We start from the raw sequence: 23,740 nt of genomic DNA on the forward strand, positions 1-23,740 counted from the left end.
AATCCAGCCGTTTATTGCTCTTGGGGGGCCTCCTAGTGGTCGCATGGCGCTATAAGCAGTCCATGTCATCTGACACGTAATTTTCCTTTTCCCACCTGCATGTAGTTACTAAAATTGTCCGCAAGATAGCAGTGTCGCACCGTGACTCACTTTCTAAGTACAGTACTGTACAGTGGTGTGCAATTTGAGCTTAATTGGGGGTGGGGGGCACGCAAGCAGAATTTTAAAAAATGATAAAAACCCACACTGACTACAAACTAGTAACAGAGCACACTGGAAATGATACAATGACAATATTACCTAATCATTTGCAAATTTTAGCTTGTGTTGTGATGTAACATCTTTTCTACCAATTTGATCAGCTGAAACTCTCACAAATACTCGTTTTTAACTAATTTACTGTGCGCAGATCATTTTTTGTAAGAACGGATTTGCAAGCGACTTCCGCATGTCAGAGGTCATAACCTCAGGAGAAGGCGTTGAATTTACGTAGAGGCTTCTCTTGCTTTCCCTCTCATCGGGATTTTCAACACCTTTCAGAGACAAGTCAGAATATTTTATTAAACGACTAGAACCAACCACAGAGTTAGTATGTGAAGCGGAAAATAGACATTTGGTTGTTATTATTATTATTGTTATTTTTAATGAAAAAGGACATGTGTCTAAATCAAAGCACGGGGACAAACTTATGCGTTTGCCCTTCGTTATTTCTCCACCAGGAGGTAGCCCCCACCCATTTATTACATTGGCACCGAAAACACCGTCTCAGAAAAAAACGAGCCAATTATTTATTTTGCACCGTTTTCAGCTAAACATCCATCCATCTCCGAAGTGACACAGACAAGAATGACTGTGATTGGTTAAATGTTAAAAATAAAATATGACGAATTTGTCGGAATTTGGAACCTCGCAATGCATGCAGTGCAGCTGTAACACCGCAAGAAGTAATCTTGTTATATTAACACTACTATAAACTTGTCGGTCGACGTTGAGCTCTTTTATCGGCTGCCATTTTTGCATGCAGGTGTTCCGAATGGTGTGCTACAAGGTGTTTTTGTTTGGATCAAAGCATATTTTCCTACCCCCGGTTTCCCCCGTTTGCAATAAGACTTCCTGCGCGGTGATGTCAGCTGTTTTGACTTGACAGGCCCGCCGAGGTGCAGGAGCAAAACCAGTCAAGACCTGCCTGTGCTCGGATGTAATCCGACCCCTCCCACCCCACTGTCGTCCCCATCGTCTCCATTTCACGCCAATTTCAAATGTGACACCTCATGATGAGCCTCCCTGGAAATGGCGGACATTCAGACTCTGACCACCCGGGGATTTAATGAGGGAATTCGATGCAAACATATATTTACTGCTACTGCGCAGGTCATTCATTGGACACCCAAGCCATTCCTGATGGAATGTCTTAACAAGACACTTCTGGAGCGAAGAAATCTCAGAATGTGGCGCATTCTTGAGAAGAGTGAGGGAGCCATCTGGTCCAAAGCTGTTGCAACAGGTAACCCGTGAAGCAGACCAATAAAAGAACACGGTCCCTACTGTGAAATAATGGAGCACGCTGCGTTATGTTCTGGGGCTGCTTTGCTAAACCTGGCACGGAATGTCTTGAACCTGTGCAGGATGCAATGAAACCTCAAGATTATCAAGATATTCTTTCAGAACCACTCATCTACGTCATTCCGCCAAGCAACAGTCCCAAAACAGACATGTCAACAAAGCCGCCACAGTCACCTGGAGAAATCCACGAGACAACCCAGTTGCATCACAACATATTTCTGTCTGCAAGAGCATGTTGGACGGGAAGCCTACACCAAGCTGGAGAAATGGAGCCAGTGAGAGAAGGAGGAGGCGTGAGGTTACCGTGAGTCAGCATGCTGACTAATAAAGCGTGAGTCCATGGCGGTTAAATTAGCTCACGTTGCGTGGCGCAATGACAGATGGAGGACGAGATCGGATCTTGATAGCGGAAGCCAGACGGACTTCAGCACCAGTTTGCAGCAACTTGGTGAAATATTTTTTGACGATCGCGTTTGTCAAAATATTAAATACGGTATATTTAAATACGACCGTTTTGTATCAGAATTATATTTCCATTAATGCGGACGACAACCTGTCGGTTATGTTTTGCACATTTTTCTCGTGACATGACACGACGACATGATCGGGTTATTCACACACATGGTTCTATTTGGACGTTTCTCCTTCCTCAGCTTTCGAAATATTGCTGACGTATCTTCAGGCAGTTTTCTTCTCTGGACTATATTGTTACACTATTGTTCTCGTCGAGCGAATACCGTATTGCAAGTCAGACCTCCTGCGGGCACTGGCCTTGCCGTCTATTTAAACTGGCCAGTCTTCGCCATCACATTGGCCGGGCCCTCTCCTGAGTTAAACCCATTGGAATCCGCGTCGTGTGCATTAACAGACGGCGGCAGGCTCTTTTTTCATCGACGTTGTGGTGGTTTTCCAGTAAATCTCATCTGCGGAGCACATGCTTCCGAGGGGTGAGGATGAGGACACCAACGGACGGGGGGTTACTGAGGAAACCCAGAAGCATGCTTTGAGACAAAGTGCACTGTTCGCCTTTTCAATTCCATTCACAATCTTTTTTTTTTTTTTTAACTTGAACCAACCGGAACACTCTCCTCCCTGGCATCAGAAGTGATTCTCCTGCCTGTTTCCCATGGCTGTCCTTCAACAACACTCCTCTTTGTTCCATTGTAAGGCCGGTGGGAGAGGGAGAGATAATCACGGGAGGTGAGGTGCACGGCGGCTAAACTGTGAGCCAGATGTTGTCTTTTTTTTTTTTTTTTGCTCGGTTGTCAGCGGCTCTGCGTTGCCTCTGAAGTTGGGGCACTCCTTCAAGTTGCCGCCCTGTGATGCGGTCAAGCTCCTTTTTTCAGCTCACTCTGCAGCTGGAGACACTGCAAAGCGAGTCGGAAAGTACGCAGAGGAACGGGGGCCTATTGTGGATTGTCCATGTTACAGTCCGCTGGCAGTGGGGCCAAATGGAAGCAGTCAGCCACCAGATCTAGCAGAGGGAGGAAAAAAGCAAAACTCCACTCTGCGATTCAAGACTCTCGCCTGTGAAGCAGACCTGCTCGCCGCTAGTCCGCCCTATTTATTTATGAATTCAAACATTACATTTTTAAAGTTAAACTCCAAGGCGTTCGCCAATCCCCGCCATTCTAGTCCAGTATTCGGATGACCCGTCACATCAAAAGCATTTTTTGACCTCACTGACAGGCACAACGTCAACATTCACCGCCCCTCCCTCCCCTAAACTAGCCGCAAAGCCTGGTTGGAAGCAGACGCACGTGTTTCGCTTCCCCACGTAGCCGCCGCTCGCTGCCATGGCGCTCGGGCCTTGTTGATACCGCAGGGCGTAAACAGACAAGGAGCGGGACGGAGGTGGTGGTCTGAAGGGGATTCTGTGGGTAGAGTCGGGGACATGCAGCACACACACGCGCGCACACACACACAAGGGCTCAGTGAGGAAACAGGCGACGGGCGTCAGGGGGGATTAGTATTGCTGGAAGGACACGTGTTCGATTTTCCAGCGTATTTGCGGACAGTAAAGTAAAAATCATGCGCTGAAGGATTCGCTCATGCCGAGTCATCACATGACGATGCAGAGTTCTCAGAGCAATCATATGTGCAGTCAGGTAGAAATGCAAGTCAATAAGGAACGAGCCGGTTACTTTCACCTGAACAAGAACGAAAGGACTGGAAAAACACTTGGCGGTTCACTACCTTAAAAATGGGATTAAAAAAAAAAAATCTGTAGACTTGGATCTTGTTCAAAATCAGGACTCCTGCTTTGATCTCTGAAAGCTCACGCAGGATCATCTTATATTAATTGACAAAGAAGAAAATGAAGAATATTTTCACTAGAACTATCGTTATTTAGACTACTGCCCCCTGTTGGTGTGGAGTGTTTACACAACAAAGTGCGCGTCTTGGCTGTCATTTTTGTGGTGCATTCCAGTCCGACTTTCTGGATCGCTGAGGACCGAAAATGAGCAGAGGGTAGGAAATAAAAATAGAAGGCACTGGAAACGAAGACACTGGCACTCCGGCAGATAAGTGGCTCGCAAATAACACGTGCGCACCTAACTATCACTCTCCGTGTTGTATTTTGTGGTCTTCCGTGTTGTTGTTTGCTTCTTATAGCCTTAAATTGCAGGGCGGCATTTTTTTTCAGCCCCCCCGCGTTGGACCGGCTTGCTCGCTTGTTTGGGTCATCCTCTTCCCTGATCCTTCTTTTATTTGATAGTGCCGTTCAGTGGGCGCCTGGCAGCGACATAATAAGAGAGAACATGAGACTGTTGTGATGCTGGAAAAAACCACACAGGCCCCAAAGGGAGCGGAAAAGCGGCCTGTCAGGCTAACAACAACGCGCATCGATTGCACTTGCGCTCTTGTTACGCGAGCCGATCGGAAAAAGAACCGAGCGTCGTTTTCTGTGGGAACTCATTTCCGGGCTGTTATCAATTGGGAGGACTTTTCTTTTTGGGAGCACTAACCACCACCAGTGAGGCTACTTTGCGGCACTTTTTCATTGATTTTTATCATTGTGTATTTCAAAAACTACGGTTCATTTTTTGCTGTTTTTGTGCTCAGGTCAAATGTTTTGGTGTCATCTGGCGGCATCATGACGGCAAGGATGCGCTTTGTAGGTGAATAGAGAATTTACATCAAGACATACAGCAAGTAGTGCAGTGCTGCCACCTTGTGGCATCTACATGCAGTTACAATCCCTTTTGCAAAGGTGTCAATTCGTCACAGATTTTCAGTATTTGCGGCAGCACTAGGTTTTTATCCTCTGCGAAGAGTGGAAGCTGTGTTGAATTGACTCCATTTCTTGCATCAAGTGGTTGCACAAGATAAAATAATGGGATCCAGATATATTTTTTAAGTAGACTTTGGCAGCCTCTCGTGGCATTTTAGGGCCCTCCGGAAAGAGCAAAAAAAAACATAAATAAGTGAGTTTTTCAGAATTACATTAAAAAAAAAAAAAAAAAAGACATTAGGTATGACGAGTTGAATTAGTGAAAAGTGACCGGCAAATAAGCGGGGGAATACAGCACAATAAAAGCTGAACCTGAAACGGTCGGACATTTTGTGTGTTGTTGGGGTTTACATTCAGACACACAGTGATGAGGGATGCTGGCTCAGCGCATAAGCCGCAGCGCCTCTCTGTATGCTCAGCACTTTTTGGACATCCTGCATATCTGGCCAATCACAAAGCCACTCCTTCCACATTGGCACACGGGCACAATCACAGAGAAGAGATTCATTCATTGATGATAAATTCAGAAAAACGGCGTACAAAAATATTTTGTTCCGTATCAATTTAACATGGTTCTTATGAAATAAAGCTCCTGCGTGGACACATTAGGTGGCCACCTTGTTGCCTGCGCCCCCTTCGGCCGGCACATCGAGTGGCTGGAAAAAGCCAGAAACATCTGGACACGAGAGCTACTCGCTCAAAAGCCACACGCAGCTGTGGACGGGACTCATCCAGCAGAATTTGCCCCCCCTCCCCCCCCATCGACGTGATTTATTGTCATGAGCCGGTGCCCGCTTGAGCCGCGTGGCCTAAGGACCCCAATCTGTAGTTGACGGCGCTGCCAGTAAAAAAGAAGACATTGATCCGCTCCGTCGTTACAAAAACAACCGTGACTTCCCATGATGGTTTTCTCTGATAGGGTTACGCCCTCGAGTGGTGATCAGCGCTAAGATAACATTTGTTTTATTACAAACATAAAGACACACTGAGTGCACGCGGTTTGTTAGGCTGCCTCACAAAAAATTTATGCAAAGCATTTTACGAAACACTTTTTACAAAGCATTTCGCATCGTCCATTTGGTATATGGTTCTATTTGGTGTTGCAATTGTCCCAAATGTTAACTCAAGTACAAATTCCAGGTATCGGTACTCTGTACTCAGGGAGCCTCTGTCACCGATACTCAAGAGTGGAGTTATTGGAAAAAAAGTGCGATCAGATCCTCCTTTATTTTAAGCAGTCACGAGCAATGCTATAAATTGTAAAACGAGGTGTGACGGAAAACATTTGAGGTAGTCGTCAAAGTTCAGATCGGCACGTCTCTGTCAGCGAGACCGTCGAGTGTGAAAAGGAGCCAACGCTTAAGAGATCAGACTGCGCATGTTAGAAGGAGTTCAGGTCAGGAGGCAAGGCTGACCTCTTGAGCAGGATCACGGTCAAACATCACAAGCGAGCGCCTTATTGATTTGCAGTTCAGTCAACGGCGCGCCACCGTTCCAGCTCAGGCCCGCTGCCCATTCCCGTCCGTCACTTGAAATGTAAATGAAGCGCGCGAGCGAGTGACTGCACGGCTTGATTCGGCTGGTTTACATAACGCCGGTGCGGACGTGCGCGGCCGCGGCCAAAGCGACAACGCGGTTCCGGCTCGGCCCGGCTGTGAATGGCGCGGCCGAGTGCAAGTGTCTCGCATTGCATTGCAGAAGGGGAGGAAGGCGAGGAGCGAGGAGCCCACGCAGCAGCCTGCTCGCCGCCCCCGCGCACACATTGGGACTTGCATTCATGGCGATGCTCATGCGTTGCTTCGCTCTCACTCCATTCAAACCATCCGGGGACTCTATTCAACACTCCGACGTATTTATAAATTGCATCCGTGCAGCTAAAACGTATGAGGCTCATGCCCGTACACTCACACACACACCGACTCACTTGACTTTTTCCCATCTTTCTCTCGCCTACACACACTCACACACGCTGGAAAGTGCCAAAAAGAGTATTCCCAGATGGATACGAGCAGAGCGGGGATTATGTAACAGACTCCCAACTTGAGCTCAGCGTGGATGCGCGTTTGTCATCTTCAAGCAACTATGTACATGCTACGCTGGACGGGCTAAAAGATATCATTTCATACAATCAGACCTCGGCCAAGGCTCAGTCGTTCACACTTCGAGACTAACTGCATGTTCATCCGTAACTACCTCCTCTATAAGCTTGAAATGTGTCATTTAAACTCAGGGCCCGACCAATTAATCGGCTGGCCAAATTAATTGGAACGATATTAGCCATTTTGAAATCAGCGGACTTCTGTTTCTTTTATTTATTTATTTTTACACACCGACGCAACATATGACAAAGGTAATGACATCCAAAATCTCCCACCAAAGACGAAATAACGAGAGTAAAAAAAAGGAAAGAAATCGGCCCATTTTTGCTGTTTTCTCTCCGGTGTAAAATTAATCAAGCACGAAAGGACAAAGTAATTTTTGTTTTCTTTTTAAACTACTCGACATACACCCTGAAAAAACAGTTATCGAGTGCAGGAGACGGCGGCTTTTACGTCCTAGCAACAGTCGGTGGGCTCTTAAAGAGGTTGTGGACGCTGCCAGATGGAGGCAAGCCCAGTTCCGCATCCCCAGAACCGACTTTGCTCACTCAAATCGTAATTCATTACAATCGTCCTCGGTTGCAAAGCCGGGTTGTTGAACTAAGAGATGCGAACTTCTACCTGACAACGAGCAGGTTGCAAAAAAAATAAATAAAAGAAGAACCTGAACCAGGTTGGACTGTTAGTGGAGTTCAGAGATGGGCACTAAATCATTTTTTTTTAAATCGCATTTACCGGAAATATTGGAAAAAGGAAAAGGAAAAAAAATCTGGGAACATGCGAATCCCAAACTACAAATTTTCAGGGCTCAAATGTACTTTTAAGTTTTACTAACACATATCACCATGACGCAAGGGAGACTTTCCTACCCTCAGAGCCCCTCATGGTTCTCACAGAATGCTCCCATTTAAGGGGGCAGACGCAGTGCTTCGAAGTTGCAGGGAGCAGATATAACTTTTACCCCCCCCCCCCCCCCCCCCACGTCTCACATATACGAATCCTTGCGTTTCAATGGCGGTCTCCCCTCTTGAAATTCCTGCCACCATCACCACCGGCGCATTCCCAGGCCCTGTCCTTGCACCCCCCACCACCACCCCGCGCCCCTTCCCCGCTCCTCGTATGCGGCTCGGAACAACGGCTTCAGTGTGGCCCAGTGGCGTCACCTTGCTCCTCCACTGGACACTGGCAACTCTGTTTGGCTGAAGGGGAACCACCCCGACTTGGAGATTATGGGAAACTGGGAATGATCTTAAAGACTTGTTTGGACAAATTTGTGTGTGTTTTGGAACACGTTTACAGACAGACACACACACACACACACACCTGCCCATAGGTGAAACAATGTGCTTGTTGTCGTGGTTTTTTTTTTTTTTTTTCTGGCTCTCCAAAATCCCCCACCTGACCACATCACACGGAAATGATCACAATAGCCTTGCTGTGTTGGTGCTATTGCTCCGGAGGAAAATGAAGGGCTTGTGCTGTCACCCCACACCTCATCTCACCCATCCAGGTGTTTTGTGATTTAGAAAGAAAAAAAATCGGATGCAAATGACAATCACGAACAATTGCTCTTCTATACGAGTCGCTTCGGGGCAGATTGGTCAATGGGGGGGGGGGAACATTTCTGGATAGTCTTCGGATTCTATCAAATGCAATCTTAACTATGACAAGGTTTTGATTCACTTGTGTTGAGTCATACCAAGGATAAAGATTTTGCTACCTTGACTTCTTCGTCGTTGATACGGTGATACTTGGACGTGTGCGTACACGCTCTGGACGCGTTCCGGAAAACCAGATGATTTGTACTCTCCGATACGGCAGCTGACGGGCGTTCACAGCCAACGAAACATCTGGATGAGACAAATGAAGACATACAGAATGACTTGCTGGGAAGGGTCCCTTTGGAACAAGTGGCATCTTTCCTCGGTAGGCCACTTGTTCAACGAAAAGCAATGCAACAAAAACTTACCACATTAGATTAATGGGCAAAAGAAGAAGAAATTAACTAGTCAGTCCGATCGGTGGTTAGAATGTTTCGATTCGGTGCTTCAGACATCTTTCCCTGATTAGTGTCTGGTTTCAAAAACGATATCAAACTCAAAGGGCCCTCTTTTTGTGATCAGCGCAAGTCTCGCGCAAAGTGCAGTCTATCCGTGCGCATGGGTGGAATTTTCTCTCTTTAGGTATTTTCGGGCACAGGTACAAAGGGGCGTTTGCGCCGTTGCGGGAGTGAACACAGCGGGCTTGTTTCACATCCAATGGAAGCGGTTACACTCATTCCTTTTAAATTCAGCGCAGTAGAGGTGCACGGTTTTTAACAACGAGCTAGCAGAAAAGCGAGGTGCCGAGTCCATGCGGAAGATTAAAGCCCGAACAATACATTTATAAAATGCACGACAAGAGTTGATGCTTCTCTGGGATCCTATAACCCCCGATGAAAGCAAAGCAGTATGTTGCTGATGCTCAGAGGTTCTTTCAGCCGAGCGAGGAGGCCCCGCCCCTAGCCGTGGCCAATAACAATGGACGCCAGCGTGATTAACCAAACAAATGCCACCGGTGGCACAAAAACGGGTCTATCAACGCACGTGGGCATTCCCGGCATGCCTCGCTGTTTACGTGCTCCGGGTGGCGGGGGGGGGGGGGGGGGTTCAGAGGGGTTCATGCGCTTGTGCGTGCGTGTGACTGGCGGCAAACCGCTTGCACGGATGCTGCCAAGCGGCGAACCGAGTGAACTCGGTAACTGAATGCATGCGGGCTTGTCGCTGTCCCAACTGTAAATGAGGGGATCTACCTCCAGGGCCCCGGTCCCGAGAGTGGCTTTTGTTTGACGGGAGCGCTCGTTTGCAGGATGTCACCGTTGAGCTCCAAGTGTCAGCATCCGCATCAGACCACATTTCTCTTTTGTGTGTGGCTTAGCGCGAAGGACTTTGTTTTGTTTTGTTTTTTTAAAGAATCCAGTCTTGATCCATTACATCCAGCAAACACGTTCATGCTTTTCTGTGGAGCTCATTTTAAAATTTCCCCTGAACTGCACTTCCCTGTTCATCGCAACAAAGATGATATCAATAAAATGGACAGTGTGGTTTCATAGTTTGGTCAATTTGCATGTGGCTCACATTTCTTATCCAGACGTTATTTGCTGCTTTTCATATTTTGAATTGCTTGTTGTGAATAATGACCTATATTGATCTCACCTTATTATGCATGCTCACCTATTGGAGGCTTTAAATACAGATGGGTGTTGTAATTTTTTTTTTTTTAATACACATAAACGGGAAAGTCAATTTTATTTTGGGAGGGGGAAACAAAATGTCATGTTCCCAAGTACTAGGAGGCACAGCATTGAGTGCTTGTGCAGACAACATCGTAAACCAGACCCAATAAATGCTTTGTCACAACGGGCACTAGTTAGGGAGGCAAATATGGAAAGAACATGTGACGCGGCTTACTCCGGTGACGTGGGATGTTATTCAGCATGCGGCCCGACTGAGCCCGACCGGGGCTTAGAAGACAACGTTATCACGCGGTGGCAAACGGATGACAAGGTGACACGCACTCGCCGCGTCCACTCGACATCCTGGAAACAAAATAAAGAGTCCGAGGAGGGCGGACACGGCGGCCGTAGCGGTTTATAGCCTTTTCCATCTCTTGAATAATTAAACAGTCACCGAGTGGATCACTACCACTCTATTTTTAGCCAGCATGGGCAACAAGAGCTGGACAAACATGTGTCAAATGCACACGGGAGCCAGGCGGCGGCATTTAACATCAACATGACGTCACGCGACGCCTGCGGCCAAAACAAGATCAAAAACAAGATGGCTGTCATGAATCGGAGGATGACTTGGCACTCGACTGACACTTTGTTTGCTCCTAAACTGGATACACTTTGTTCTAAAATAAGCTTCAGTAAAGCAATAAATGTCAGTGACTTGACGGCGCACTTTGATTCACTTTGTCTTCCATGAAACATTTTTCTTTTTCCTGGAACTCGAGTACTTGCTAACACACCAAAAGAACAACTCATAAAAGCCGATGACACTGAACTGGCCAGAAGAGACTTGCTTCTGTCTGCTCGAAGGCCATACTTCAACTTACACGGTGTCACTTTTTGGCAACGCAAAACATGCCGGCTTGAAATGCGGGGAAAGGCCGCTTTGTTGTCGCCGCGGTAACCTGGGCTCAGCTTCTTTAGGGATTTCAAGATCGTCGGCGGACCAGCCGGGACACCTCGCATGTTGTTAATGTTTATACGTTGTCATTTAAAAGCCACGTTCAGCACGACGTTTTTTTTTTTTCCATGATTCCACGAGAGACATTTCAAGCTTGACTGAGTTCAAAGAGATACATTCAACCGTGACCGCATTCGATCTGCATATGAGCGACCTATACGGTCCAAGATGCTATCTTTTTAGCCCCGAGCTTAAGATGACCGGCACTTGTGCCGTGGCCTACCACTGAACTCCGTCTTTGCCCCTCCCCGCAAAAGCCCGCCGGTTGGAAATCCTTCACATCGTCTCAGCATATAAACGTCTATCTTCAAGCATGTTGAGTTCAATGGAAATTCGCAAGGGGAAATAAAGGATAAGGGTGAGCACGGGGTTCCCCAACTTTTATTTAGCCACGGATGATATGTTCCATTCGTCTCACAGCACATGGCCAAATTTAAATGTCACGAAAAGTATGTACTGCAGACAAAAATAATAAAGGGCGCTTGTCCACTTCATCGCAAATGTACAAACTCAGCACGTGAACGGCCGCCCTCCGACTGTGGAATCGAGGTTACATCACGCTCGAATTTGACCTCTTGTGTCCCAATACTTTTGTCCACACCCCGTGCAAACAAGACAATTTGCCTCTCCGTGATGTCATCCGCATGTTCGGTGACAGCTGGCCCCTTTGCGAATCAACCTCCAGCTCCTGTTGACCAGAGATGAATGATGTCACTCGCCAACGCGGTCAGACCGCGTAGCAACAAATTAGCTTCCGTACCAATTCATCAACGCCGGACGTCGAGCTACTACGCAGGGGTTCGACCCCGCCGAAATGGCCGGCCGTATCGTTCTAAAGGTCGCAATAATGCCGAGCCCGCGGCCGCCTTATCGCATATCTGCCCGCACAAATGGACAAGATTAAGCACATTGTTTACGCACAATGGAAAAGTCCCGACGCCGATGAGACATATGACAACAGTCACTTGATAGTCGTAACCTTCCGTGGCGACGTCACCGCAGGTAATCCGGTGAGACGCAAACATGAATAAACACACGCAGAGCGCAATAATGGGGCTTGGGCGCGTAAGGCAATCTCATCCGCGCGCGCCACGGTGCGGCTCCGCGGCGGCTCGAAACGCAGATAGCGGCGGTGAAAACTGGAAGGCAAACGTGCTCTGCTAATCGGGGGGGTGTGTGTGGGGGGGGGGGGCTGCCTGTGTTGCCGTGCTGCTGGACTCCAAGTTGGTGGAGCGGAAGTAAGCTCAGCTGCTCACTGAGTGCATTCTTTTAAGCTACTGAGCTAATGGCTTCCTCCTCCTTCCTTATAAAACAAAACTGAAAGACAAAAAACAAAAAACTGGCAGCGGCAGCATCACGGTTTGTTGAGTAACAAAGTCCTTTTGGGACCTTTGCCATCCACCTGAGTGCCTTTGCCACCCACGTTTGGATCACTGCCATTTGCTTCGGCTTTGCCAGGGAAAAGAATTACAACCGGAGGGAAGCCTTCAAGCACATTTTATCGATCGGCTGACCTTTCGCATGGTCTATTTTAACGCTTAACCGGAAATTCAAAAGGAAAAGGCTCGTAATTTACACACGCTGACAATGGACCTACTGTAAGTATTTCCGAAATGAAAGACTAATGTTGACAGACGTGTGCTGCACACTCACGTTTAAAATGGCCGCCATCCAATACGTGAGAGGTCCATTTACTTTTGCAAACTAGCGTTCGGAGGATTTAAAAATGGGAGTTTGAGAGTCCGCGAGGAGGCCGGCGTGGTGTGTCAACACATTGCGCGGCGCCCCCATCGCATGCGTGCGTCCCTATCTTCATGACGTGCCACGCAAAGGCTGCAGGATGGCAGCGCAAAGTAGGCCGAGAGCAGCGACCTCCTCGCACACGACCGTATTTGCACTTTGCTGCGTGCGTGTGTGCTTGCTCTGATGCCGCGTGTGACCTAGTTGCGCTCGGCCCGCATCTGAGTTTCTGCGCTGCAGGTTACACTGCGTTATGATGCACTTTACTTGCTCCAATAAAAATGCAAGCGCTCGCTTTTGCTGAGACACGGGGGGGGGGGGGGGGGGATTCATGCTCGGCCAGCACTTGTAACTTGAACAGAATTACAGCAGATCCATTTTTATTTTTTTACATCATGTAGTTACTATATGTTCTTGCTTTGTGATTGACTTTCGGGAACACTACCGGCTTAGTATTACTGTCATTATTCTTAGTGGGAATACCACGTTTCCCCCTCGTCTGGGAACTGGATGTCCTGGTTGTAACACAATCGCCGTGATGACTTTGGCCATCGCCGTGGATACGGAGCCACAGGTAAACAACAGAGGAGGGGAGGGGGGGGGGGCGATCCAGGCTAGGTGAAGATACAATGAAGTGATTTTAAAATCTAAAGTCATGTTTCATTCACGATGTCGGACCGGGCGTGTCATCGTGAAACTGCCGACACAATTGTTGCAGTTGACGCGCTCGCTGTGGCATCGATCCACCCGAGGGTGCGAAACATTCTCACATTTCTTCCAATTCAAAGACTCTGAGGTCAGCGAAACTGTGACCGCATGCCTCGCTCGCACTGTGGCAGGATCGCAATGTTCCACATCAGCAAGGGACTGGTGTGACTGTTTTCAAGGGAATTTAATGTGAAGTATCTTGTGCTTAAACCGGACTAATTTTCCAACAAATACTGTAAATGCACTCAAAAAACAACAACATCGGAACTCACTTCCAAATAGCAGGCCCTGTGGTGATATATTCCAGTAAAATGGCTGACATGCTAGGCTCAGAATGCTATATATCTATTCAACGAAACTGATTCTTTGACAGGATTAATTGCCGAGTAAGTCCAAGATCTTGTCCAAAAAAAAATGACTTGGACTACGAAATCATTCTGAATACTTGGAGGGTTTCGGATTTCATTTTGGAACATTCCTGGAAAGCCGGCCGCCATCCATAACTGTTCCGTCCTTTTGAGTTCAAACAGATTCCCAGGCTCTCCACAGCCATCCATATGGTTCTACATATTCTCATGGTGAAAGTACAGTAAGCTCCCATACATTCCCGCTAGCTGTGCTGAGCCTCAAGTGGCTGTTGCATACCTGTGGCCAACGCTCAGCCTTTAATCATCGTCATCGAGGAGGCGCACCAGACTTCACTCTTTAAACAAGAGCCTAAAGTGTTTTGGGTTTTTGGGGGTTTTTTTCAATCTCAAGAGTTTATTCTGCGAGACTCGTAAACTGTCTGACTACGAGGCTGTGACATTTGCGCTGGTAGTTCAGCGAAGGAAATCGGAATGGAAGGAAGATGCGCCAAAACGACAAAAACAAAACAAAGATGATTTTTTAATGCACGCGTAAGTCGGGTAAGTCGTAGGGATACTCCGAACAAAACGTGACTGACAAGGTGTCCTTCAGCACACTCGACCATGACAGCAGAGAAGATACCCAATTACTCTCCGGTAATAGTCATTATTTTTCAATTTAACATTTCTTTTTCTTGCACCCTCGCTTTTCTTAACTCCCAATAATGTCTGTGCTTGAACACGTGCCCTCAAAAAAACAAACATTAAAGAACACCTCAACATTTTATCTCAGTGTGTGCTCACACTTACCGCTCATGTTTACAGTGCCGATACATGGTGTTCCGCAGAACAAAGAGTTCCTTCAGGGTGAGCAGCAGGTTCCCTCCAGCCTCGCAGCCAGGTACTCCTCCACTGGCACCAGCGCGGCTTTTAATGAACACCAGGACCAGACCATGAGGCAATAAGTCCCAGCAGAGAGCAGGAGACCTCCGCAGTGAGCGGCAACATCTACACAACACATTGAGAAGGTTCAAACTGAATCCCAGGACGGTTGAAGAAAAATCAAGTTAACACATGGACACATCAACACCATGTAGGTCACAGTATTTTGTCCATGAGGCCACTGCACCTACAGGATGTGAAAATGAAAAAGAAGAGAACCCACCGCCACATTTCTCATTTGTGCCAAAGGTGGCTTGAGGTCTTCTGCGTGAGTTCCTCCTCACCAAACTGACTCAAGCACACCTTGGGCCCTTGCTTTGTTAGCTTGAGGGCCAAGCTATTCTAAGCTTAATAAAAATGGCGAACTAATTACTAGACTAAATATTCGTTAAGTATATTGGGAGATGGAGGGTGAGGCTGTACTATGTTCACAAAGCTGTTAACATCAATGGTGACTTCTTTTTTTTTTATAAAAGCATTATATTCATTAACAGCGCTGAAAACGGAGCCATTGTTGAATGTGGGCAAGTAGCGAGAAAGCCACGATAGAAACAGTAATGGCGGAACATCAGGTGACGTCGTGCTAGCAGTAGTGTTTTTTTACGAACGTTTCTCCTACAAGGTATACATTTACTTCATGTGTGGCTCACTGAAGTGTGCAGTAGATCCGCATTACTCACCGTCATTCATTTATCACATAAGGGTTTTGATAGTTGGAAATGAACGTTTTGCACTGAGAGGGCAGGAAGTTGCTGCGCATGTTTCTCCTCAAAGTGACAGCGCAGACTAGAGGCCTGGCATGCATGATACACATGATTACTGTAAACGTTTGTTTGTATATTGCATAATATTGTATACCTAAAAGTACGCTTTATTTAGTGCTAAAAAGTATAATGTGTAGTGTGACATAAAGAAAACAATTTATACCATTTATGCGACCCCATTTATAGTGCAATAAACCATAACTAACTGGCTGAAGTCGAAGATGAAAACTGTGTTTTTATTGCTATGGTTATTGTCTCGTCTTGGATTACCACGGTTACATTTCATTGCCTTTTACCCCAATGTTGATCATAATGCAACAATGATTACAGAGATTCTTAAAGTACGAGGCAGGAGCGTCAGGAACGATTTAATTGTGGCATTACACTCAAGTGTAAGAAATCAATGAATTTCTCAAGACATTTTTCTGCCACAATTCCTGCTGGTTTTGTATCGTGACCATGACGAGCGCGCATACACACGCCTTGACACAACATAGCATGGGCCAATGCGAGCTCATGCATTGCGATGGCCGTGTCCTTAAAGTGGGGTCAGACGCATGGACACACAAACACACACATACATCGAGAAACAAAGAAACTAGTGTGAAGCGTAGTATCGCTGGCAGCGCTAGTGTGATCTCTCGTTTCGTCTTTTCCTGTTCTCGGTGCTGGCACCGCAGCCTGTGCCGCCTGTGTGGGTTGACACCCACCGGCCCATCTGCGCCCAACAGGGGCCCTCGGGGCCCCTGGAGTCCATCTGGCATCCTCCTCTTCTGTCTGGCGACTCGTCACCTACGAAAGTCTCTTGAAGTCATCCAAGGCGCCTTGTATGCTGGTGGTAATCCGCATACTTTTCATATGACGTCATTGGATGAGGCCCCCACGACCTCCACCTCAGATTGAATGCTCTACACGGAAGTGAGAATGTTTAAATGATCGTGTGGCTCATGGATGTTGACTAAAAGTGTGGGGGGGAGGGTGGACCATATGCCCACCCATCTTCATTTAATGAGGATTTCACAGTGAGAGTGGATGAGGCCTCATCATCATTTGTAAGGGTTTGGGATGAAGAAAAAGATGGCCCTCATTTACATGCCAAAAAGCCAGCGAGACGGTAAAACAATGGGAGGATTAGCGGGGTCGGTGCTTTGGAAGTGCTCGGGCAGAGTTGAGTTCATGAATGAACCCAAGTCTTCATTAGCAACACCAGTGCTTCAGCGATTGCACAAGCAAGGTAACACACGTTTGTTACGATATCTAGTTTTGGTCGGAAGGGGTAAGCACGGGGTCTCGTTTGAGCACACCAGCTGTGACTGGCTCCGTCCAACCACATGTGCCTCTTATTAGCAGTGCGGTTTCTGCACATTGTCACGCAGTTCATGACTGCGATGATGTCTCGTGCCGTCATGCTGGCAGGCCCTCGTGTTGGGTGAAAAAAATAAACTAAAATAACATGGTTTATTGACATTCTTGCATTTTGGGGGAGGGGGGAAAAAATCACACCACCAGTTGTTTCTGTACATAAAAGTGGGTCTTTAATTGAAAATTTTGTATCAAAAACAAAACAAAAAAAAAAAATCCATCCTTTGGAGCCCCGAGTGGCAACAGTGAGCCCTAAGGTATCGAGGCTGTGTGGAGACCACAATTGTTTTGCTTCCCAAACAACTCAAAACTTCAACTTGAAAGTACAGAAACCAGATGGATTTAATCTCCAAAGTAGTTAACATTCAAATCCTTTCAACTTTAAGTAAACTCATTTTATCTGCTTTACATCGACAACTGTCAGTGCATCCTCCACATCTACAATTAAAAAAAAAAAAAATTGTCGATAATGTAAAAATAAGTTAGGAATGCAAACTAAAGGCCAAGTAGGATATGCAAAAATTATTTTAAGGGGAGGGGAGTTTTAAGCATAGAAAATAAATAAATAAATAACCACAGAACGTGGAATGTCTACATGTTTCGTTTACAAATAAATTAAAAGCAAATGGAAGGGGGAAAAATTTACATACCGATAGAAGGGGGAACACACTGTACAATATTTGCCCACCCCCCAAAAAAACAACAACAACATAGTTGATGAATATTGCATTGATTGTGCATTTCACCCCCCAAGGAGCCCCCGAGGGAGGCCAGGAGTGGGGGACCATGAAGTGTCAAGCAGTGAGATGGCGGGGGGCAAAAAGTTAAAGAGGCGCGACAGAACTCGCAACAGGCATGGCTGAACACAGCAGGAGGGAAAGGGGCAGGGGGTAGAGGTGTGTGTGTGTGTGTGTGTTTACATGTTGTAGACATTCAGAAAAAGACAGGATCCAGTTTCCAAAACACCTGTTCAGGCTATAGAGTGAGTGAGCAGCTTCGAAGAGTGATACACAGTCGCGTGCGTGTGTGTGTGAGTTTCAAGTATTCCATTCTCTACTCTTTAATGCTCTCGCAGCCTCTCAGCTGGGGGCTACTTGGCTTGTCGGTGATGGAGGCGCTTGGTCTCCATCACTGAGGTTGAATCCGAGGGGGGAAAAAAACTGTTTGAGATGAAAAGCCCCCAGAAAAAGCAGCATTCCCCCCAAAAAAAGGCACTCCAAAATTAAAACATTGGAAAAAAAAAAAAGTTTTCTCCTAAGCTCTATGAGAGCAGCCATATCTGAATAGGAAGGCCTTGCCAGATGCATACACCAGCCTACTGACAAAGGGAAGGGCAGAGGGGGAATAAATAGTTCTGGTAAGACCACCCAAACAGCAACATGTTCCCCTTTAGGAAACAACTTGTATCAACTGAATGAAAAAAGGAGATGTGGGGGAGAATTAAGAGAAGCAACAACAAACAGTTGCACCCAAACAGCAACATGTTCCCCTTTAGGAAACAACTTGTATTATGCTAACTGAATGAAAAAAAGGAGCTGTTGTTGGCCATTGATCAGCCAAGCTCGGCCACAGGCGACCATACGAGAGTCCATTAACTCCTTGCGGCCTGGCCTTGCCCCCTCCTCATCGCCCCCAGCGAGTCTTTAGAGTGTTTCAGACCGCTCCTCAGAGGCTCTCCTTGCTGGAGGTTGTGCTCGACGACGAATCCGTGGCCATGGTCCGCAGGCGGATGTCGCCGGCGGCCGGCTCCTCGGGATTGGACTCGGGCACCTCGGCCGACACCCTCATCCAGGGGTGGTCGCAGATCTGCTCCAGCGTGGGCCGGTCGGAGGGCCGCAAGGCCAGGCACCATTTAATCAGCTGCTGGCACTCTGTTGAATCAAGAGATGACATTAGGATGACAACTGCAAAGGGATGGTGCACAGTTTCACTTCTTTTGTATAATAACCGTTTATGAACTACAAATCATGCCAGGCTGGTGTGCCGCGAGATATTTTTTTTGTAAGAAAACAAGTGACATGGCTCTATCAAGGTTGGGAAACACCGCTCCAAACTAGTCCTTTCACACCGGTTCATTCTAGAGCCCATTAGTGCAGCTAGGTGGCGACAAAGTCAATCTTTGCGTGCGCCCTTTCAGCCCGTCTCCACTCACCAGCTGACACCCTCCTCCTGAAGTACACTCTCCCCCGAAGGATCTCCTCGTCCTGCTCGAAGGGGATATCTCCGCACACCATGTCGTAAAGCAGCACGCCGAGCGACCACACCGTGGCCGAGCGTCCGTGATATCTGTGGAAGCGGATCCACTCTGGTGGACTGTACACACGAGTGCCTAAAAACATCAAAGGGGGGAGGTGAAGCAGTGAGTATGGAGGGTACACACACACACACAAAAAAAACATGTTTGGTGTTTCTGTGTCATGCACAAAAAATAAAGAAGCTCCCTGTACAACCACAACAAACTGGCTACCGCCCCCTCCTCCTCCCCCACCACAACAGAGCAGGAAACGTGATCCCATCATGTGACGCCACGGCTCGGGTTTCACAACAAACGCGTTACGTGGCACTAGACTACCCGACTGTGACTCACGCTGTTCGATTCCGGTACAGTATGGATCCACGTGAATCACGCGGCATGGATTCGTCAAGCACCAACGACTCAATTTGAAATGGAAACAATGACGAGGAAAGTGTCCCCCCCCTCCCCCCCAAAAAAAGAATGCCGTTCGATTCCCATGTGATTCACGCGTCAATCAAGACCAAAGAAATATATTAAATTTACAGCATTTAATGAAGAGAGGAAACCCCCAACACCCCAAAAGAAAAAGGAGAAAAAAAACACCACTGCGTCACCGGCTGGTGAACGCCTCCGCGACTGAAAATAGCACCGACGAGTGCAACAAGGGCAACGCTAAGCAAGCCCGGGTCAGAAATCACCAAAACAACGCAGCATCTTACCGTCGAAGTCGGTGTACACTGTGTCCTTGAGAATCGCCCCAGAACCGAAGTCGATAAGCTTGAGCTCCCCGGTGCGGAGATCCACGAGCAGGTTCTCGTCCTTGATGTCCCGGTGTACCACCCCGCAACTGTAGCAGTGCCTCACCGCCTCCAGGACTTGGCGGAAGAAGCCCCGCGCCGCGTCCTCGTCCAGGGCGCCCTTCTCGGTTATGAAATCGAACAGGTCCTTGACGAGCTCCGGCCTCTCCATAACCAGGAGCCAGCCGTCGGCGCGCTCGTAATAGTCCAGCAATTTGATAACTCCGCGAAACGAAGAGCTGACCTTCTTGAGCAGGAGGATCTCGAGCGGGACCATGCTTCCATTCTGAGACCCGAAAGAGAGGGAATCCATGATGAGTGCGAGGATTACACGCAGCCCAACCCTCCATAGCATCAAAACAAACACTTACAATTGAGCCCCACTCGGTCACCCTTTCCTTTGCGACGTGTTTTACAGCCACCTAAAAACCCACAAAGAAAACATTTAGAAATAAGTCACATGAAAGGGAAATTCCCAATTTCTCCACTGCGCCCGCGACTCACCGGTGCCCCGTCAGAGAGCCTGCTGCCGGCGTACACGGTGCCGAAGCCACCGCTCCCCAGCACGGAGCCCACCTGGTACACCTTTTCGAACGGCTCCTTCTCCACTTTGACTGTTTCGGGGCGACAACGTGTGGCGAACATTAGCTCCCCGCGTAGTTCCACAACAGCCGGCCAGCAGTTAGCCGTTAACCTCTTTCAACTCTCCCCGCCCGCAGCAACGACGTTAAGGTTACCTACCCGGCTGAAGCTGAATTTTCACTGGCATGTGATCCATGCTCGAAGGGTTGCAAATATGGGAAAATGAACCAAACTTTGACAGCAACATATTAGAAAAAAGAGGAGGTAAAAACGAAAATCCGGTGGTGGTGTTCCAAGGCAGCCGGTTGAGGTTTCGACAACGACTAGTAAGACTTTAGGGGGTTCGGGCGTCGTCTAAATAGTGGTGTGGACCGTCCAGCAGTGCGCCAAGTTGGCCGCACCGCGCCCGTTCTTTTCGAGTCACGACCGTAAAGTCGCACACCAGTGCCTGAAAACCGACATGGAAGCGGGTCCGAGTTGGGTTGGGAGGGTCTCGAGACTCGAGATACCGCCAACAAAAACAAAACTAGGTTCCGACGAAAACAACAACGAGCGTAGATTCCCGAGTTTCCTAGAAACGCACGCGAGTGTGGCAGGTTGCAATGTCATCCGCGGCTTGTAGATATCCTGAGGACGAGTTGCCGCTGTCTGAGCTTTGACGCGGTTTCCCAGAGCCAATATTTTGACGCGCAGTGGGACGTTAAGTATCCCTCCGCAGCTAACACAGGGCGAACCTTTCGCTCAAATCACGCGGATAAAACACCGCCTTTCACAAAATACGTGCCCTAGAATGAGCGAACTACACAATATGTTATTCAAAGACACTTCTGGCCGATAGTATTGTCTGAAAAGACATTTGCATCACGGGACTACTTTCTCGTAGTATGAGACGCGCAAGAAACTTTTGTCTGGTAGATTTGCACTCGGTTCACTATAGACTCCGAGGCGGCAACCAATCAGATGTCGTATATAAATACTGTCTTTTGGGTATTGGCCAATCAGGTAAAAGTTGTTGTTATAAAGCAGACATTTGAGTGCACGTGGCGGCAATTTGGTGATGTTACCCCGCCCCCCCCCCCCCTCGGAACCCCACCTCCCATGCAGCCAGAGACAGACAGTCTGGTTGGAAAAGAAAAGCTCATTTTGTTGACAACCCATAGCAAATTAGTCATGAATATGTCCCCACTGCTCTTTGTTCAGGAGGGTGTGTTTCCCAAATGTACTGTTAAAATAGTCCACTTAGCAACACAAACTCGTCGCTAATTGTCAGTAACTATAGTTACCGCATTCAAGGAGTGCAAAGGTGTTTGGAATATTCAAATATAAGCCATGAATCAAATTTTGCATGATTTAAACTCCAAAATCGAGTTTAAAAAGCCTGGAGTTGAATATTCAAGTGTGCGCGGATGATATCGCGACTGACTCACAATTTGACACTGGGAACAAAGTAGGTTAGCAAGATGAAAACATACTCAGATCAAAGTTTGCAAAGTTAGCCGTCCAATTCTGGAGTTCAAACGTTCCACGTTTACTGTCACACATGGCAACATGACCTTGGCTTGCTGTGAACTTTCCACTGTTTATCTCCACCATCCTCCGATAACCTGTGCGTGTATGTGTGTATTTTTGACCGCTAACCAAACAAGAAGCGTTTGAAAAGTTCCACAGAACGTTATCGGGCCACAGACCAAGCCGGCGCAAAGTTATGTAAATGTATATTGCAAACAAGAAAACTGTGTCTCGGCTGTAACTTGCTTTGATGTTTCCAATATCATATTGATAAGTGAAATTCATACCAAGGCAAATCTTTTTGAAGTTGAATTTTCAATGCATACTCCACATTCCACCGTTCACCAAAAAAACCAAAAGAAGTCACGGTTGTTTTTGTCCAGGTACTTAAGTGTATGCATTCCTTCTATGACTCCTCACATACCCCCCAAAAATGCTTTCTAAGCCCGAATTTGACTTCAAGGACTGAGCCAAAGTATGTTTTCATGACCTTGTGGATCAGAACTGGAATTTCTACCCAGAAGGGCTCACTTTTCAGTGATTTTCCCCTTATTGTTCAAAAAGACTCAAGTCAGTTCAGGTGAAGTTTTTATGGCCTCGTTTCTCATGGAGTAACACACTCCACAACTATTCACAGTCATGGAGATGCAACATAACACCCGGACAGGAAAGCGCATGGTGGGCAAAGCGAACATGGGGAAACGGGTGGACTGAGGTGAAGCGAAGTGCCTGTAATGATACCCGCGCGATAGAGGAGATGTCATTTATGTCAAAACGGCTGTCGACGGCCTTACAGTCGCCATGCGCAATCATCACACGATTGGAAATTCACAGAGGTGGTAGTAGGTCACATATGTGCAAGTCAAGTCTCAAGTCATCACCTTCAAGTCTCAAGTTACTTGAGGAAGGAAAAAAAAAAACAAGCAGGGCAAGTCAGGTCACCGCCAAATTTCAATCAAGTCAAATGAAGTCATTACTTGGTCCTAAGTTAAAAAATCTTGCTCAGTCGAAACATATATTAGTGATCATAACCGCCCCCCCCAAAAACATGATCTCGCTTTAAAAAAAGAAAACGTACACAATAACTGAATACTTAAGATTATTGAGAAGAGTACATGTTACTATTTTTTAGTGTCACTCCCTGACTAGGATGATAAATATTGAAATCTGCTGAATGTGGGAATAAATACCTCTAATCATCAGATTGATGAACTCCGTACGTTGTTTTGGGTGCCAATCTGTTTGCCAAATTGACCAGTGTGTGTAAACGGCTGAATGAGACACATACACGTTGTGCACTTTGCAGATTTGTCCCTTTATGAAGTCCCGCGAAGTCGACATGTATTCGTTTCCGGGGGCCCTGCCACATCAAATATGGCGGACATGCTAACGACCAGAAAAGTCTTTAAAGTGAGGTCTATGTGTCCATGTGTACTGCTTCAATACCAACTACGGTATCTAATCTATTACTTTATTTTCCTCTCAATGCAACGCGTAATCTACATCAAGTTTTGTTAATATTTGACCAGTTACTGCTGAGCTAAACTGTCGGGCTAAACTAGCGAGCTTCACAGTTCACACAGCGAGCCTCCCTGCGTCTGACGGATGAAAGTAAACGCCGTAG

The 23,740-nt window shown here is 47.1% G+C and overlaps 1 protein-coding gene and 2 long non-coding RNA genes across 3 annotated transcripts; 1 reads left to right on the plus strand and 2 right to left on the minus strand.

Annotated features, from left to right (window-relative positions):
• Positions 1-11,488: 11,488 nt before the first annotated feature.
• LOC147186353 (uncharacterized) lies at positions 11,489-15,625 on the minus strand. Its single transcript, XR_015099227.1, has 3 exons — positions 15,547-15,625; positions 14,735-14,932; positions 11,489-11,817 (listed from the first exon to the last, which is right to left on the minus strand). It is a non-coding gene; the product is annotated as an uncharacterized LOC147186353 (long non-coding RNA).
• LOC147186354 (uncharacterized) lies at positions 12,418-14,882 on the plus strand. Its single transcript, XR_015099228.1, has 3 exons — positions 12,418-12,727; positions 13,344-13,443; positions 14,750-14,882. It is a non-coding gene; the product is annotated as an uncharacterized LOC147186354 (long non-coding RNA).
• A 1,514-nt stretch (positions 15,626-17,139) lies between the features above and the next one.
• Positions 17,140-21,648, minus strand: LOC147186355 (serine/threonine-protein kinase pim-3-like). The gene is made up of 6 exons (XM_086103943.1): positions 20,767-21,648; positions 20,530-20,639; positions 20,397-20,447; positions 19,948-20,311; positions 19,145-19,321; positions 17,140-18,863 (listed from the first exon to the last, which is right to left on the minus strand). The coding sequence occupies exons 1-6, from the start codon at positions 20,852-20,854 to the stop codon at positions 18,658-18,660; spliced, it is 996 nt and encodes a 331-aa protein (XP_085960069.1). The 5' UTR covers positions 20,855-21,648; the 3' UTR covers positions 17,140-18,657.
• Positions 21,649-23,740: the final 2,092 nt, after the last annotated feature.

This window comes from Hippocampus guttulatus, chromosome 22 (genome assembly GCF_054856545.1).
Source record: "Hippocampus guttulatus isolate MCC_2025c chromosome 22, RoL_Hgut_1.0, whole genome shotgun sequence".
Classification (NCBI taxonomy): Eukaryota; Metazoa; Chordata; class Actinopteri; order Syngnathiformes; family Syngnathidae; genus Hippocampus; species Hippocampus guttulatus.